General features: G+C 45.6%; 2 protein-coding genes and 1 pseudogene across 6 annotated transcripts in view; 2 read left to right on the forward strand and 1 right to left on the reverse strand.

The window, feature by feature from the left end:
• Ltbp2 (latent transforming growth factor beta binding protein 2) overlaps nucleotides 1-4,077 on the forward strand; it is a 96,246-nt gene extending 92,169 nt beyond the window's left edge. For 4 of the 5 annotated variants that reach the window (XM_035445299.1, XM_035445301.1, XM_027418522.2 and 1 more), the window contains 6 exons: nucleotides 514-642; nucleotides 889-1,026; nucleotides 1,106-1,273; nucleotides 1,510-1,791; nucleotides 2,347-2,496; nucleotides 2,828-4,077. In XM_035445299.1, the coding sequence (XP_035301190.1) occupies nucleotides 514-642; nucleotides 889-1,026; nucleotides 1,106-1,273; nucleotides 1,510-1,791; nucleotides 2,347-2,496; nucleotides 2,828-2,973 (1,013 nt within the window). In that variant the 3' untranslated portion in view covers nucleotides 2,974-4,077. The remainder of the gene's footprint in view (nucleotides 1-513; nucleotides 643-888; nucleotides 1,027-1,105; nucleotides 1,274-1,509; nucleotides 1,792-2,346; nucleotides 2,497-2,827) is intronic. The other variant, XM_035445300.1, reaches the window with a different exon arrangement.
• Nucleotides 4,078-11,228: 7,151 nt separating this feature from the next.
• On the forward strand, nucleotides 11,229-11,688 carry LOC113830796 (annotated as a pseudogene).
• A 2,495-nt stretch (nucleotides 11,689-14,183) lies between these two features.
• Nucleotides 14,184-15,747, reverse strand: Isca2 (iron-sulfur cluster assembly 2). Its single transcript, XM_027418520.2, has 4 exons — nucleotides 15,616-15,747; nucleotides 15,340-15,442; nucleotides 15,104-15,219; nucleotides 14,184-14,729 (listed from the first exon to the last, which is right to left on the reverse strand). Exons 1-4 carry the CDS (start codon nucleotides 15,684-15,686, stop codon nucleotides 14,540-14,542), a joined length of 480 nt encoding a protein of 159 aa, XP_027274321.1. The 5' UTR covers nucleotides 15,687-15,747; the 3' UTR covers nucleotides 14,184-14,539.
• Nucleotides 15,748-15,754: the final 7 nt, after the last annotated feature.

Consider the following 15,754-nt stretch of genomic DNA (forward strand, 5'->3'; position numbering starts at 1 on the left):
CCACAAGGTTTGGACAGTAGTTATCTCTCTGGTTCTACCCACCAAAGCAGAAACTTAGGGGAGCTCATACTCTTATTGGAGAGTTTCAGGTATTGGGCCCCTTAGTGCTTTATTCCCAAAGCTAGTCCTGAGAAGGAAATAAATGAAAACAGAAGTGTGTGTGTGTGTGTGTGTGTGTGTGTGTGTGTGTGTGTGTGTGTGGTGTTGCTGGGAATAAAACCAATGACTTTATGCATGCAAGGCAGACACTTACCACCGAACACCCTAGCCCAACAAGTAGCTTTTCATGAGTGCTTGCTATGTACCAAGAACTAGTTAAAGGGTTTTGTGGGTATTAGCACTTCTTAATCCTCATTACAAGAGGTTGAACAGTATTTTAGAGGAGAAACTGAGTTGAGAAGAACCTAAGCAACTTTCCCAGTTCACTCGGACAGCTGGGTATAGAGCATCTATCTGTAAGCTTCCCTTCCTGCTGTCTCTTCCCTTCTCCTGCCTCACTCTGCCCTCCTTCAGATGCTGATGAGTGTGTACTGTTCGGGCCTGCTCTCTGCCAGAATGGCCGATGCCTCAACACAGTGCCTGGCTACATTTGCCTGTGCAATCCTGGCTACCACTACGATGCCTCCAGCAGGAAGTGCCAGGGTGAGGACTTACATGGGCCTGCTACCCCCCAGTCCCACTCTTGCTTGCAGCCCCCCTTCCTGGGAAAGATGCCCACTGCAGCAGGCAGGTTTGAGGTGAGGGGAGCCCTGTGCTGTCCGATACTGTATGTAAAGGGAACCCTTCCAGTATGGGCATCTTCATGGTCCTCCCTAGGCAAATCCTTCTACGAGCATTGTCTGTCAAAAGGCCACTCTGACCCTGTTCTACCCTTTCCTGACACCACAGATCACAACGAATGCCAGGACATGGCCTGTGAGAACGGTGAGTGCGTGAACACAGAAGGCTCCTTCCACTGTTTCTGCAGTCCCCCGCTCACCATGGACCTTAGTGGGCAACGCTGCGTGAACAGTACCAGCAGCACGGGTGAGTGCATGAGGGTATGGGCAGCAGGGGGCCGGTACCTGGCCTGGGACTCACATCCGTCTGGGGTCTGTACCACCAGAAGACTTCCCTGACCATGACATTCACATGGACATCTGCTGGAAAAAAGTCTCCAATGACGTGTGCAGCCAGCCCTTGCGTGGGCACCATACTACCTATACAGAATGCTGCTGCCAAGATGGCGAGGCCTGGAGCCAGCAGTGTGCTCTCTGTCCTCCCAGGAGCTCCGGTAAGAGGGCAAGAGGGCGCCTGCGGGTCTGGGCGTGACTCTAGGAAGTGGGAGGGGAGAGCTATCTGAGCAGTGACTTCTCCCTCCATCCCAGATGTTCAGGCCAAGAGAGGTGCAAGCATGGTCAGGAATCCCCACAGGTTCTCTTCTTGGGCGAAGAGCCGGATGAACCGGCTCACCAAGCTTTAGCTAGCTGGAGCTAAAGTCCAGCTACCTTTCTCCTTCCTCCCCAACAGAAGTCTATGCTCAGCTGTGCAATGTGGCTCGGATTGAGGCAGAGCGGGAAGCAGGGGTCCACTTCCGGCCAGGCTATGAGTATGGCCCCGGCCCAGACGATCTGCCGTACAATCTCTATGGCCCAGACGGGGCCCCTTTCTACAACTACCTGGGCCCCGAGGACGCGGTTCCTGAGCCTCCCTTCTCCAACATGGCCGGTCAGCTGGAAGATAACACACCAGTCCTTGAGCTCCCTTTGCAGCCGGCTGAACTTCAGCCCCACTATGTGGCTAGCCATTCAGGTATGTGCAGGAAAGCTGGAGAAGAGGTGGACACTGTTATTCCCTTAATCCCCTCCACCTGCCTGACAGTTATACTGCTGGTGGGGTGAAGACAGGGAAGGGGAAAGACAGTGGTCGTGGTCACTCAAGACTTAACTCCAAAAGGCTTGGGTCTGACACTGCCCTAAGTGTCTATTACTCTAAACCTTCAGGAGAGTATGGCTTTTAGTCTCAGTGTCTTTCCTTAGGCCTGTTAAGATCCACCAACATGGGGGCTGGAGGCACGGCTCAGTGGTTAAGAGCACTGGCTACTTTTCCAGTCCTGAGTTCAATTCCCCCACAACCACATGGTGGCTCACAACCATCTGTAATGAGATCTGGTGCCCTCTTCTGGCATGTGGGCAAACATGCACACAGAACACTGTATACATAATAAATAAATCTTAACAAAAAATATCCACCAGCACAACCCCACCCTTGGCACTCAACAGTGACAACCTTTGTACTGGAGGGTGTAGGTCCTAGGGAGAGACTGGGTCCCACAGGCCTCAACATTGTTCTCTCTGACCCTCTCAGAACCCCTGGCTGCCTTCGAAGGGCTTCAGGCTGCGGAATGTGGCATCCTGAATGGCTGTGAGAATGGCCGCTGTGTACGTGTGCGGGAGGGCTACACTTGTGACTGTTTTGAAGGATTCCAGTTGGATGCAGCCCATATGGCCTGTGTGGGTAAGTTTGGCGCAGTGAGCATGATCCCTACCATAGGACTTGAGTTTAGGAAAGCTGGGAAATACGCTGCTGCCACCTAGTGGGCATGTGTCAAGATAGTGATGGTGGAAACACCAAAGGAGGGTTTTGCTACCTGGATGGTCCCCAACAGAAGAGAGGCAGGGACAAGAATCGTAATCCTAGGCATGCTAAGAGGTCACTGCTTCTTGGCTTTGTCCCTAAGTCATATGTTTTGGGGAGGTGAGGCAGCCTTCGGCTGTCATGTCCGGGGTAGGAAGCTGGGGCTGGTGGACAGAGAGCCCCCTACAGCTTTCTTTTTTTGCTTCCATAGATGTGAATGAGTGTGAAGACTTGAACGGGCCTGCGGCACTCTGTGCGAATGGTCACTGTGAGAACACAGAGGGCTCCTATCGCTGCCACTGCTCCCCAGGTTACGTGGCAGAGCCAGGCCCCCCACACTGTGCAGCCAAGGAGTAGAAGTGAAGGGTCACTGTGAGCATCTATCTGGAAATGGCTTCAGCCACAGGCTGGGAACTTATGATTGCTCCCCTGGCTGGGAGGACATCGTGGCTGGGAAGACAGCATGATGACATCAGGCCAGGGCTCTGTAGCCAGGTTCTGCCAGCCTTGCCTGCTTGGTTTTCATTTCTTCCAGCTTAGCTCTGGTTGTGAGCTTCCGTCACTGCCTCTATGCCATTGCTTGGCTCAGACAACACAAATATGTTAATGCTTCAGTCACTGGCCATGAGACGCAGCTTACCAACCTGTCTGTCCTTGGGGCCTCACTGTAGGACGCCCATCAGAAGAGGCCTCATCCATGCCACTTAGGCTGTGCAAAAAATGCAGGCACCCCTCTCCTGCTGTGATCCACACATCTTCCTGATGAGTCCGTAATTGGGACACCAGCCATGCCTGCCCTGGGGTGGCCCTTCACAACTGTGGAGCAAGACAGGTTTTGGAAAAGTTGGGGAATAACTCCAATGCCACCTCTCTAAACTAGAACCACCCAGACAATCTGGTGTGAGCACATCTCCACCCTGTGGAGAGTCTGTGGCCCTGGAAGGGACCGGTTTCCCTCACCTCAGAGGATGAAGATTAATACTAGCGTGGCAAGTGTAAGGAACACAAACAACGAGGCATAATGAGCCTGAGAAAGCAGCAAGCAAGAGAGCAATACAAAAACCATGGGGAGCTGATAGGAATGGAGGAGCCAAGATTTATACAAATCTAAAAACATTGAGTAGCTTTGGGCAAACGAGTACTCGAAGCCACCCTATAGCCACTGCATGTCAGCAGTGAGGGCTGCCACAGCGCCCTTCGTTAGATACATATGTTCCCTTCAGGAACCACATCTTTTATGAAACCCACATTGATGGGCTAACAATACAAAGATCTCTCTTGTATTGTATTGACCAAGGAAGCCAGATTTTCAGTGTTGTTTATCTCCTCTACTCAGAAGGCCTTGCCCTTGTTCCCCTCAGAAAAAAAAATGAATGTCTGGAATCCCTCTAAGAGACGCACTTCCACACCAGTTAGCTGGGAGTTCAGGAGCGTGGCAGAATAAAGAAATGCTCACCCGGACTCTTCTGTGCTTGTGTTTATTTCCTATTATACCAACCAGGCTGGTTAAGTCGAAAGATTAGATTAGAAATGAACCTGCATGTGCTCCGTGTCGGGTCCCACCAGACCCCAGTGACTGGGCACCAGTGTGGGAGGTTCAATGCTATCCTAAGACAAGGCAGACTCGCTGTGTTTCCGTGACTGGCAGTGATGTAACAAGGCTGCACGTGGTGGAACACATGGAGATGACGGCTGCTTCTTAGATCTAGTCTGCCCTGTCTTGCCTGCTGCTCTGGTCGTCAGCCGCTATGTAACTTACTGAATGCCTGCCTGAGCACTGTATGTAATGAGTGTTGTGCATAAATTTCATCTACTCACACAATATCATTTACTACTTTATTCCTGTTTACAGGCAAGGAAACTGAGACACAGGAAGCCTGAATAATTTTCCCTAGGCCACTGTCCTAGTTGAAGTATACTCAGTCGACTAAAAACAATGGTTCCCAAATCAATGAAAAGATTCTTTTGTTTCTAACAGAAATGTCACTTATAGTGCAGAGAGAGCTGGGGATTTAGCTCAGTTGATGGAGTGCTCATCTGGGGTGCCTAAGATCATGGGGTTCTTGTCCTAACACAGCAGGGAGAGGGGAAGAAGACTAGTGAAGATACTTCTTAAAGATGGACTGAGATCAAAGTCTGCTCAGATGCTAGTGGCACGCCTCTGGTGGACCAGGCACACTCATGACAACTGCTGGAAGCGTGTGCGGCACAACATCTGCAGAGCACGTCATGGTCATGTCTTTCACGGTTCTAACAGGCACAAGGCTAGCACTTTGATCCAGAAACTCCACGTCTAGGACTTTAGCCTTCAGATATATTCTCACCAAATATGAAATCACTACCTGAGAGGTTATTTATTAAAGCTCTATGTGTAATAGCCCAGGATTAGAAACGACTGCTATGGGAGACTCAAAAAAGGTGGCAGTTTAAACACCCTGTCAACAAAGATATCCCGACCAGATGGGGGGGAGGGGCTGCAGAACAGTATGGAAGATGTGCTGCCATTTGTCTCAAGAGGAACAGACCGCCAGTCACCTCCTCCCCACCACTCCACCTTACACCCATCCTTCAGAGAATGTCTGGCCATTGCCCAAGCATGTCCCGTTGGCACTGTGCACTTGCCCTCAGAGCTCCCCACCCCTCGTCTTCCTGTTTAGCCTATAGACATGCTGCACGCACATACACATATTGCCTTTTATGTTTTATGTTTGTTTGTTTTGTTTTATTTTTGAGACAGGGTTTCTCTGTGGCTTTGGAGGCTGTCCTGGAACTCACTCTTGTACACCAGGCTGGTCTCGAACTCACAGCGATCCTCCTGCCTCTGCCTCCCGAGTGCTGGGATTAAAGGCGTGCACCACCACCACCACCACCACCCGGCTCATATTGCCTTTTATTAAAAACAGGAATAATAACAGGGTGCGTGGTGTTCTGCGCAGTGTTTCCCCCTTTTCTTTTCTGTCTTTCTTCTTTTTCCTCTTTCTGAGACAGAGCTTTACTAAGGAAACCGGGCTAGCCTAGAACCAATGACCTTCTGCTTCCTTTGTGCTGGAACTACAGGTGCTGCCCACCACCTCCAGCTACGTTTTTGTTTATTGTTTTGGAAATTCTACACTTGCTCATAAGAATGATCTCACATTGCCTCGAGTTGTAGTATGCACCTAGAATACTGAGGCAAGAGGACCGTGAGAATTAGGACAATCTGAGCTATAAAACAAGACAAAATAACAAACAATGATCTCATTCTATTCTATGGAATGGATAAACCATAACTTACTCAACCAGTACCTCACTGGCAGACAATTCCATTGCCTACCTTTGCTTGTGATGCTGTAATGAGTACTCCTGTATATGTGTTATTTCATGTTATATCGCTAGCTATGGGATTAAACTCTTGAAAACAATATGGTTTGTAAGGAGAGTGACAGGGTGGATAAACAAAATACTAAGATTTTTTTTCCACTGTATTGCCCCCCCCTTGAATTCGTAGATGTATTACCTACTCAAAAAAAATAAAAATAAAATATTTTTTAAATACAGCTACTGGCTAACCATTGCTTCAATGCCCTTTCCTTTTATATATTTCTCTATTGTTTATAATTAAAGCAATCATTTTTAAATATCTTTAGCACATTTCCATCAAGCAGCTCTGTAGTGTCTTCATAGGGGAAGAACTCCAAGAGAGTAACTGTGGACTGTGATCCTAGAGGGCAAGAAGAGCAAGGGGGATCTCTGCTTTCAGCAAGCACCCCAACTGTAATGCCATATTAGGCCCAGATCTGAAACATCAGCTCGGAGACACAGGGAGGACTAGCCTACTCCTTCTACCTGGTTGCACCTGCTGAGTGCCAGCTATCCTCTGAGGCACTGTAACAAAAGACCAAAGATTAAAGTAAACATCACCCAAACACCTTCTTCAGCAGCCCCTTTCTTCCCTGCCCCCACATCAACTTTAATGAACTATGACGCACATTCATGGCAATACACAGTTACCAAAGGAAACCGTACTTGACATCATCTAACATGGCCCTCCAATCTCGTTCCTTAGCAAACAGACACTTAAGGTAAGGAATTAAGCCTTCATCCTGTCTTCCTAGCACAGTCCCCTTGGAGGGACATTTGCTTTCCTCAAATACTACCCTTTCAGCTGGTTGGGTGTGCTTTCTAAGTCTTGACATGAATCCCAGAAAAGCCACCTGCAAAAGCTCTCATGCATCACATTCCTGCACAGGGCCTTCTGATGAGCCAAGCTTAGTGAAGTACATGGCCATATCTTCAAAACTCACTGATTTCTGAGATTCCTTGTTGGGAGTCAGCTGCAGTCATCAGATCTTTTATTCCTGTCATACACAAAGGCAAAGGTGTCAATACAAGGGTTCTAAATGGCAAATGGAAGATGACACCACACAGCAACTGTCCCCAGACAAACTATCAAGCATTAGTTGTCCTTACTAATCTCTTGCTTCTGAACAGATTTCCTCCTAATATCTTTTTTAAAAGATTTTATTTATTAAATATACAGTATTCTTCCTGTATGTCTGCCTGCAGGCCAAAAAAGGGCATCAGATCTCATTACAGATGGTTGTGGGTCACCATATGATTGCTGGGAATTGAACTCAGGACCTCTGGAAGAGCAGCCAGTGCTCTTAACCTCTGAGCCATCTCTCCAGCCACCCCTCCTAATCTCTTAAAATCAATCAGCAGTCCCATCACACAGATAGGTGATACATAGTTTATACACTTGTGCCACTATCATCATATAACTGAAAAGTATAATTGCACAGTAAGATTGGCCAGGAGTCTCCTCTTCAAAATAGCAACCTAAAGTAGGCTCATGGGTCCTTTGTCTTGTTTATTGCATTAATATGGTTTTAAGAAAGGAACTAGGTCCTTGATAGTTTTATGTCAACTTGACACAAACTAAAGTCCTCTGAGAGGAGAGAACTTCAATTAAGAAAATGCCTCCACAAGGTCAGCCGTCCGCAAGCCTGTAGGGTATTTTCTTAATTGGTGATTGATAAAGGAAGGCTCCACCTATTGTAGGTGGTGCTATCCTTGGGCTGCTGGTCCTGGGTCCTGGGTTCCTATGAGAAAGAAGCCATGAGGAGCAAGCCAGTGAGAGGCCCCTCCATGGCCTCTGTATCAATCAGCTCTTGTCTCCAGGTTACTGCCCAGTTTGAATTCCTGTCCTGACTTCCTTTGATGATGAAAAGTGATCTAGAGGTATAAGCCAAATAAACCCTCTCCTCCCAACTTGCTTTTTGGTCATGGTGTTTCATCGAAGCAGTAGAAACCCTAAGTCATGCTGTCTAACCTATATGAGCCCCTGTGCTCAATACTCCCTCCCCAGGAGAGAGAAAGAGAAAGGGGGCATGCTCAGGCACAGACTTGCATAGAAGCCAGTTCTGCAACAACTAAGGCCTTGACAAATCCTCTTTAAAATAATGGGAAGAGTGTGGAAACACATGCCTGAAATTCTCAGCACCCAGGAGGCTGTGGTAGGAGGTTCAAGGATTTGAGGCCCGTGTGAATGGACATGGTGTAACAAGATCAGCCTGGGCTACACAGTAAAACTCTGATCTCAAAAAGACTGAAAAAGAATAATGGGGAGGAGGGAGACTGGAATGATGGTGCAGTAATTAAGACACTTTCCTGTCTTCCAGACAATTGGAGTTTGGTTCCCAGCAACCATATTGGGTACAAATGTCTGTAGCTCCAGCTCCAGGAGATCCAACATCCTCTCCTGGTCTCCAGAGGTGCCCTCATATACATGCACATACACTGCACTGACAAAGATATATATCCATACACACAAATAACAAAATAAAATAAAATAAAATCAAGTAATGGTAAATTGGGCCTGGTGGTACACAGATGTAATTCCACCTACTCCTAAAAGGATTGCATAACCAAGGCTTGCTGGAGCTGTAGAATGAGTTCAAGGCCAGCCTGGGTGACCTATCAGGACCCTGTCTCAAGAAATGAAAGCGGAAAAATGGGCCCAGGGGTGGAGGGCAAATGAAAAATCTTTTTCCATTGATACAGATTAGCAGTGAGTAAAACTTGGAAAACGTCTGTCTACCGGCTTTTATGGCGGTCAGGAAGAGGGCATTCGGTCAGAAAGGGCTTGAACAAAACTCTAATGCTGTCATTCCAAGCAAAGACCTCAGTGTCCCCTTCATGCCATGGGAGCAAATCACCCAAGAGACTTCTTGACACTTTAGCTGCCTCATGAAGTGTTCCCATCTCCAGGATTAAGTCCTCTGAAAGACATTCTTCCATAAATAAGATCCTCACATAAAAACGAAGTGCTGCTCTTGTTTTTCCCCAACCTGCCTTTTTTAAAGGCAGAATTCAATTCTCCCATTACCAGAAGGCAATGTGGCTTCTGCATTCTAAGGGACCTAGTTTCTGCCTGCTTGGCCACTGCAATTTAATGGAGAATATATTTAGCAATATGAGCTATTCTGCTTGTGCTTGGGAATTTTAAAAACACTACATCAATAACACATAAAAATATTCTGGAAGGCTGGAGAGATGGCTCAGTGGTTAAGAACACTAGCTGGTCTTCCAGAAGTCCTGAGTTCAATTCCCAGCAACCACATGGTGGCTCATAATCATCTGTAATGAGATCTGGTGCCCTCTTCTGGCCTGCAGAGATACATGCAAACAGAACACTATACATGATAAATTAATAAATCTTTAAAAAAATATTCGGAAAGGGTAGGCTCTTAGGGGCTGGAGAGATGCACAGTGGTTAAGAGCACTGCTTGTTGCTCTTCCAAATGGGGATTTGATTCCCAGAGCCCCCATGATGACTCACAACTGTTTGTAACTTCCAACTCAGGGCATGATACCCTTTTCTGGCCTCCACTGGTACTACACACATGTGGTACACTGACAATATACAGACATCCATACATGTCATTTGAAAAAATCATTTATTTGGTTGGGTTTTTGTTTGTTTGTTTGTTTGTTTGTTTGTTGTTGTTTTGAGACAGGGTTTCTCTGTGTAGCCCTGGCTGTCCTGGAACTCACTCTGTAGACCAGGCTGGCCTTGAACTCAGAGAGACCCTCTTGCCTCTGCCTCCGGAGTGCTGGGATTAAAGGTGTGCATTTTTACTGCCCGGCAATGGTAGTTTGTAACCTTTAAAATGTGTGAATCTCTTTTAATAGTGTAAGGCTGTTAGTAGTAGGCCCCAGCTATTGTCATTGACTCCCGGTCTTAGTACTATGTATACACAAGTGCTTCTCGCAGCAGTTAAAGCAGTTAAAAAAATCTCACTTCCCAGAGTTCCCTTCTGTCCTCTACACCTGTGATAGGCTTACTTCTTCTGAGATTTCCCCACATTGAAAATGTAAGTTTCTGACTACAAACTCCATTTCCATTTTCTTTGGCAAATTGTCTCATTAGATGACCTTAATTCCTATCTAGTACATAAATCAAACTTTTGCTGTAACAAGCTTTTTTGCTTGGTTTAAGACAGTCTTGCTATATAACCTTGGCTGGCCTGGAATTTGCTGTGTAGACTAGGCTGGCCTTGAACTCATTCACTGCCTCTGCTTACCAAGTGTTTGGCTTAAAGATGTGTGTCACCATGCCCCGCTATGTTTTTTTTTGTTTTGTTTGTTTGTTTGTTTTGTTTTTAATTATGTGTGCTTGGTGGGGAGAATGGTATGTGTTAGTATTTAGGCATTTTGCTGGCCTACCTTTGGAGTTCTGAGAAGATACGCCCTCAGTTGCTGCCACTAAGAGCACCACCTGTGCCTATTCATTATGTTCCCTTTTAAAAGGGTCCTGCCCACCTCCTATGCCTCTCCTACCCCCCCACCTCTCTTTCCTGTTCCTGTCCCTGGAGGCCAGTCTCCCCGATCCCCTTTTTCACAATCCTTTTCCCTTATACAAAACCCCTCCGCTTGAACTCTGTTGCATAGCGTCTTTCTCTTGAGCAGCTTTTTTGGTTTTAATCACAACGGTATGCACATGAGTGCAATGTGGCCTTGGAGGCCAGAGATGGTGTCTGGTCCCCTGGAGGTGGAGGTACAGGAGGTTATGAGCCCCCTAACATGGATGACAAAAACAGAATTTAGGTCCTTTTTTGAAAACAGCATATACTCTTGACCCCTGAGCCATCTCTCCACCTCTTCCCTACAACAAACTCTTAGGGTATCAAAAGTTACATTTGACTAGTAACTCTTCAGAGTCTACCTGAAAAAAAAAAACCTATGGTTTCCCATAGTATTAATAGTTATCTCTTGTGACAGTGGTGTGGATTCTTTCTCTAAATACCCTTCTGAACAGTTCAGGGCACTGCAATAATTGTTTCAAGTTCTATAGCTCACTTAAGTGCCACACCTAAGTACCTTTAAAAATTATTAAAATTTGTGTTTTAAAAAGCTTTTATGAGAGCCGGGCGTTGGTGGCTCACGCCTTTCATCCCAACACTCGGGAGGCAGAGGCAGGCAGATCTCTGTGAGTTCGAGGCCAGCCTGGTCTCCAGAGTGAGTGCCAGGATAGGCTCCAAAGCCACACAGAAAAACCCTGTCTCTAAAAATAAAAAAAAAAAAACCAGCTTTTATGAGGAGTAGGGCTCATGGCAGGAACTGTAGCCAACATGACATCTGAGTACAAGACTGAGTTATCCAAAAGTCTACAAAGTGTGAAGTTCATGCAGAGGACACTGGACTTGAACCCAGAAAACAGGAACATCATTAGTGAGGAGCACTGGTACTTGGGTTTGCCAGAGCTTGAAGAAAGAGAGAGCTTCATGATAGGGCATGGACTCCTTATTATGTAGAGATCTGTTCTATGTACAAATGTCGTTTAGGGGTTTAATCCCGAAGCTGAGAAGTTAACGTTTCAGGAGATAATTAAGAATAAGCAGATTATTAAGATGCCACAGTGGAATTTGAAGAAACAGAAGAAATGACTAGAAAATACGAGACTTTGGTGGGAACAATTGGAAGTTTGCCAAGATGGACTCTGCCAATTATGAAGATGAAAATGGAAATAGAAAAGCAATTAAAGCAAAGATGTTCTTAGAGCTCCAAATTAAAATGGAAGACTTAGAATAACTCCGGGGTGCCCAAGAGCACAGCATAATTTGGAGCATAACATAATTTGTAACTCATCCTGATGTAGAGTAGTTGTTACTATTCTAATGTTGACTTGTGAAGAAATGCAGTTTTGAGAACATGCTGCTCTTGAGACAAATGTGTATCAATGTTATATATACATCCTTTTTTTAGTGGCATTCTTTTCTTTTAAGATTTATTCTATTTTGTGTATATGGATGTTTTGCCTGCATGTATATCTATGTGCCATGTATGTGCCTAGTGCCAGAGGATGGTGTCAGATTCCCTGGGATTGGCATTACAGATAGTTGTGAGCTACCATGTGGGTGCTGGGATTCAAACCCAGGTCATCTGGAAGAGCAGCAAGTGCTCTTAACCACTGAGCCATCTCTGCAGCCAGCCCCTTTAATGACATTTCTCAAGGTAGGACTTTAGATCTTGATCTTCAAATACACATGTACACACTGGGCTGCTTCCTAAAGACTTTTTGACTTTTATGTATAAACAAACACACACACACACACACACACAGAGAGAGAGAGAGAGATAGAGAGAGAAGAGAGAGAGAGAGAGAGAGAGAGAGAGAGAGAGCATGCTCTCCATTTACTGACCTGGAATATATAGTTATTAAATTAGTGCCATTGTTTAAACTGCCCTTATATTTTATTAATCCTGACAAGTCAATTTACATACTTTAGAATCAAATGTTATAAGAACTCAGCAAATACAGCTTACCAAGAACATACATTCTCCAGTTTGAAGTATTTAAATGTTATGAGGTTATTGTCAGTTTATAGGAGATATGTTTTACTTGTTTGTTTACAAACAGTTAATTGAGTTACTTTTTGATGTTCTATAAAAAAGCTTTTCTTTTGGTTGGGTGGTGGTGATACATGTCTTTAATCCCAGCACTTTGGGAGGCAGAGGCAGGTGGATCTCTGAGTTGGAGGTCAGCCTGATCTACAGAATGAGTTCCAGGATGGCCAGGGCTACACAGAGAAACCCTGTTTTAGAAAAAGCAAAAGAATACAAAAAACAAAAAGTTTTTCATTCTAATGATCAATGGCTTGCAATGGAAGGTTTAGCAAATAAATATGTCTAGTAGACATATATAAGTATGATACATATTAAGAAGATTAAGTAACACAAAATCCAAATTTTACTGGTCATTTTATATTTAATTCACTCTCGAGAAAGTCCTTTTTATTATCTACAAATAATGAAGGAACCACTTCCCCTATGTATAAAACCAAAGATATTTTATGTCAGGTAGGTAAAGCAACATATTCTATATGAATTCAATTACTAAATGGTCACAGACTATTGAAACACCTCCATAGGCATGGAATAGAAAGACTATTTCTCAAGTAATTCAGGTATCAACAGGGGTCTGGCCAAATTTTTTTTGGGGGGGCAGGGGGTGTTGGGAGAATCTCTTATTTTCATAAAAACTAGCAGATTCATAAGTATGACAATAAAATGTATTTTCCCTATAATATCCTTAAGTGAAAAATGGGCTTCATAGGACACAAGAATTAATCCCTCACATTCAAAGAGTGCAACAAAGCTGGGCTGGTGGCACAGACCTGTCATCCCAACTAATTGGGATACCAAGACTGGGAGACTGAAAGTTTAAGGCCTGCCTGAACTACAGAGGGACTTCATGGCCAGCCAGGGAAGTTTTGTGAAACTCTCCCTCCAGATAAAGAGTAAAGCAGTCTAGGGATATAATTCAAGTGCTGGAGCCGTGGGTCTCACCTTTCTTAACAGTTTGATTCTTTAACACGGCTCCTCATGTTGTGGTGACACAACACCCATAACATTACTTTCTTTGCTACTTTACAACTGTGATTTTGCTACTATTTTTTTTTTTTTTTAGTTTTTTGAGACAGGGTTTCTCTGTGGCTTTGGAGCCTGTCCTGGAACTAGCTCTTGTAGACCAGGCTGGTCTCGAACTCACAGAGATCCACCTGCCTCTGCCTCCCGAGTGCTGGGATTAAAGGCGTGCGCCACCACTGCCTGGCTGATTTTGCTACTATTATTAATCATAATATAAATATTTGATATGCAGGATATCTGATATGTGACCCCCAATGTGACTGATAGACCCAATGTGCTAGAGTGCTTGCCTAGCAGGTACAAAGAAAGCCCTGGGTTCAATGTGGGGAGGGGGTGCAACCACAAGAAAATAAATAAATAAATAACAAGAAAGAAAGAAAAAGAGACAAAAAAGAAAAGAAAAAGGAATGAAACAGGCTTGGTAGCAACATATCTAGGAGGCTGAGGCAGGAAAATTGAGGGTTCAGAACCAGGGCTACCTATAAGATTCTGTTGAAAGAAAGAAGGAAGGAAAAAAGAAAGGAAGAAGGAAGGAAGAAGGAAGGGAGGGAAAGAAGGAAGAAAAAAGAGAATATTTCATTTGCCTTTATAACTGATTCTGGTTATTGGTGTTCAAGCTACTCAAACTGTGATCCTGATTGAAAACACAATAAGGAATAGTTTAAGATGATGCTTTATACAAAGCTATACATATATACAAACAACTCTGAAGGTAGAGGCGTTAACTCCAAATTTTGGAGCCTAAGAGGTGCTACAAATTATACTGGGTTCCAACCAGTGATTAAAGTTGAGGTAACAGCATTTGGACTTGGCCTTAACATTGTGCCGGGGGGAGGGGAGAGTACTGTGGCCAAGACGAAAAGCTTCATGTTCCATAATTAATAATGGTAAAATAGAACACTCCTGGATTAAATTAAATAAAATGAGAACGTGACATGATAAGAAAGAAACCTACAGAATTCTACTATTCCAGGTTTTTCATACTGGTACAATTTGATGGCAATCCCAAGGGTCATCTGTCATTGTGTCGGATTTTGATAGAGAAGGATGACCCACAGGAGCAGCCTTGCTGGGCTTGAGGGTTATTCAACACTTGAAATGAGCTTCGGATAAGTTCTTGGCTGAAGTCCACCTGGGCCCCTTTCACGAAGGCCAAGCTATCAGAGTCAACCACCACTCTGGCTCCACCCTGTTCAAATACCCTGAAAAGACAAGAGGAAAAGCATTAATGACCAATATCACAAACACCGAGAACCCATCACCCTGAGGCCACTGATGCACATCCTGTTCTTAATAGATGGAATATTGCTTTGGACTTCTATCGGGTGCTGACTTTCTCTGAAGCAGAAAGATAGGAGAAATATTGGACTTGACCTGAATCTAGTCCAGCCTCTCAACTGACTACCCAATGGATTCTAAGTATGCCTATTTTCTTCCTTATTTTGAAACAAGAGGACAAATCTTTGCTGTATCCTCACAGTATGGGGAGGGTGGTTTGGGGATAAAAGTGTTTCTTAAACTGGGGTCACTTGTATCCCTCTGATAGAGCCTGCAGAGACCCATCCGTCCTCCTTGCCTGTCGTCGGGGTTAATAACTGTATCCAGCGAAAACTTGTATTGGAATCCGGAGCATCCACCTCCCTCCACTTGCAGCCTGAGGAATTCTGACCCTTCGGTGATTTCCAGCAGCCTCTGAAATGGAGGAAAGAGGATCAAGAAGGCCAAGCAAGCGGGGGATAAAGAAAGGGGTGGACGAAATGCAACTCTTCTGGAGCCCTCCTGGGCACCGCCGCCGCGCGTCCGGCCTCCTACCTGGACACAGCTTTCTGTGAGGCGGATCTGTCCCTCGCCAGCCTCTGGATTGGAGGACGTCGCTTCCCAGCGGGTCAAAAGCCCGGGAGAGGGCGCGAGGAGCCTGGGATGTGAAGGAGGAGGAGGATGAGTCCGGGGACCGAAGTGGCACCTGATGACCTTTCAGTGGTCGCCTCGCACCCGAACCTGGCGACACCTTTATCTGAACTGCCAAACCCTCACCTCCCCCGAGAAACCCAGCACCCTTCCTCCTAAGTGACCTTCCACCCTTGGTACCTGCCCCGGGGCCAGGGTATGACCGCCCTGAACGCCGCGGCCGTTAGCGACAAGGGCCTGGTGGCCGCCATCTTGCTCCGCAAGCCCCGCCCCTAGCATGGTCCAAATCCCCGCCTTAGCCGGGGCTTCGGGAGGCGGG

This window comes from Cricetulus griseus, chromosome 5 (assembly GCF_003668045.3).
Source record: "Cricetulus griseus strain 17A/GY chromosome 5, alternate assembly CriGri-PICRH-1.0, whole genome shotgun sequence".
Lineage (NCBI taxonomy): Eukaryota > Metazoa > Chordata > Mammalia > Rodentia > Cricetidae > Cricetulus > Cricetulus griseus.

Coding starts and splice junctions, on each gene's coding strand:
- Isca2 (XM_027418520.2), bottom strand. CDS start 15,686: ATGGCGGCCACCAGGCCCTTGTCGCTAACGGCCGCGGCGTTCAGGGCG. Junction 15,443..15,615: donor ATACCCTGGCCCCGGGGCAG/GTACCAAGGGTG, acceptor TTCACATCCCAG/GCTCCTCGCGCCCTCTCCCG. Junction 14,730..15,103: donor GTTATTAACCCCGACGACAG/GCAAGGAGGACG, acceptor TTGTCTTTTCAG/GGTATTTGAACAGGGTGGAG.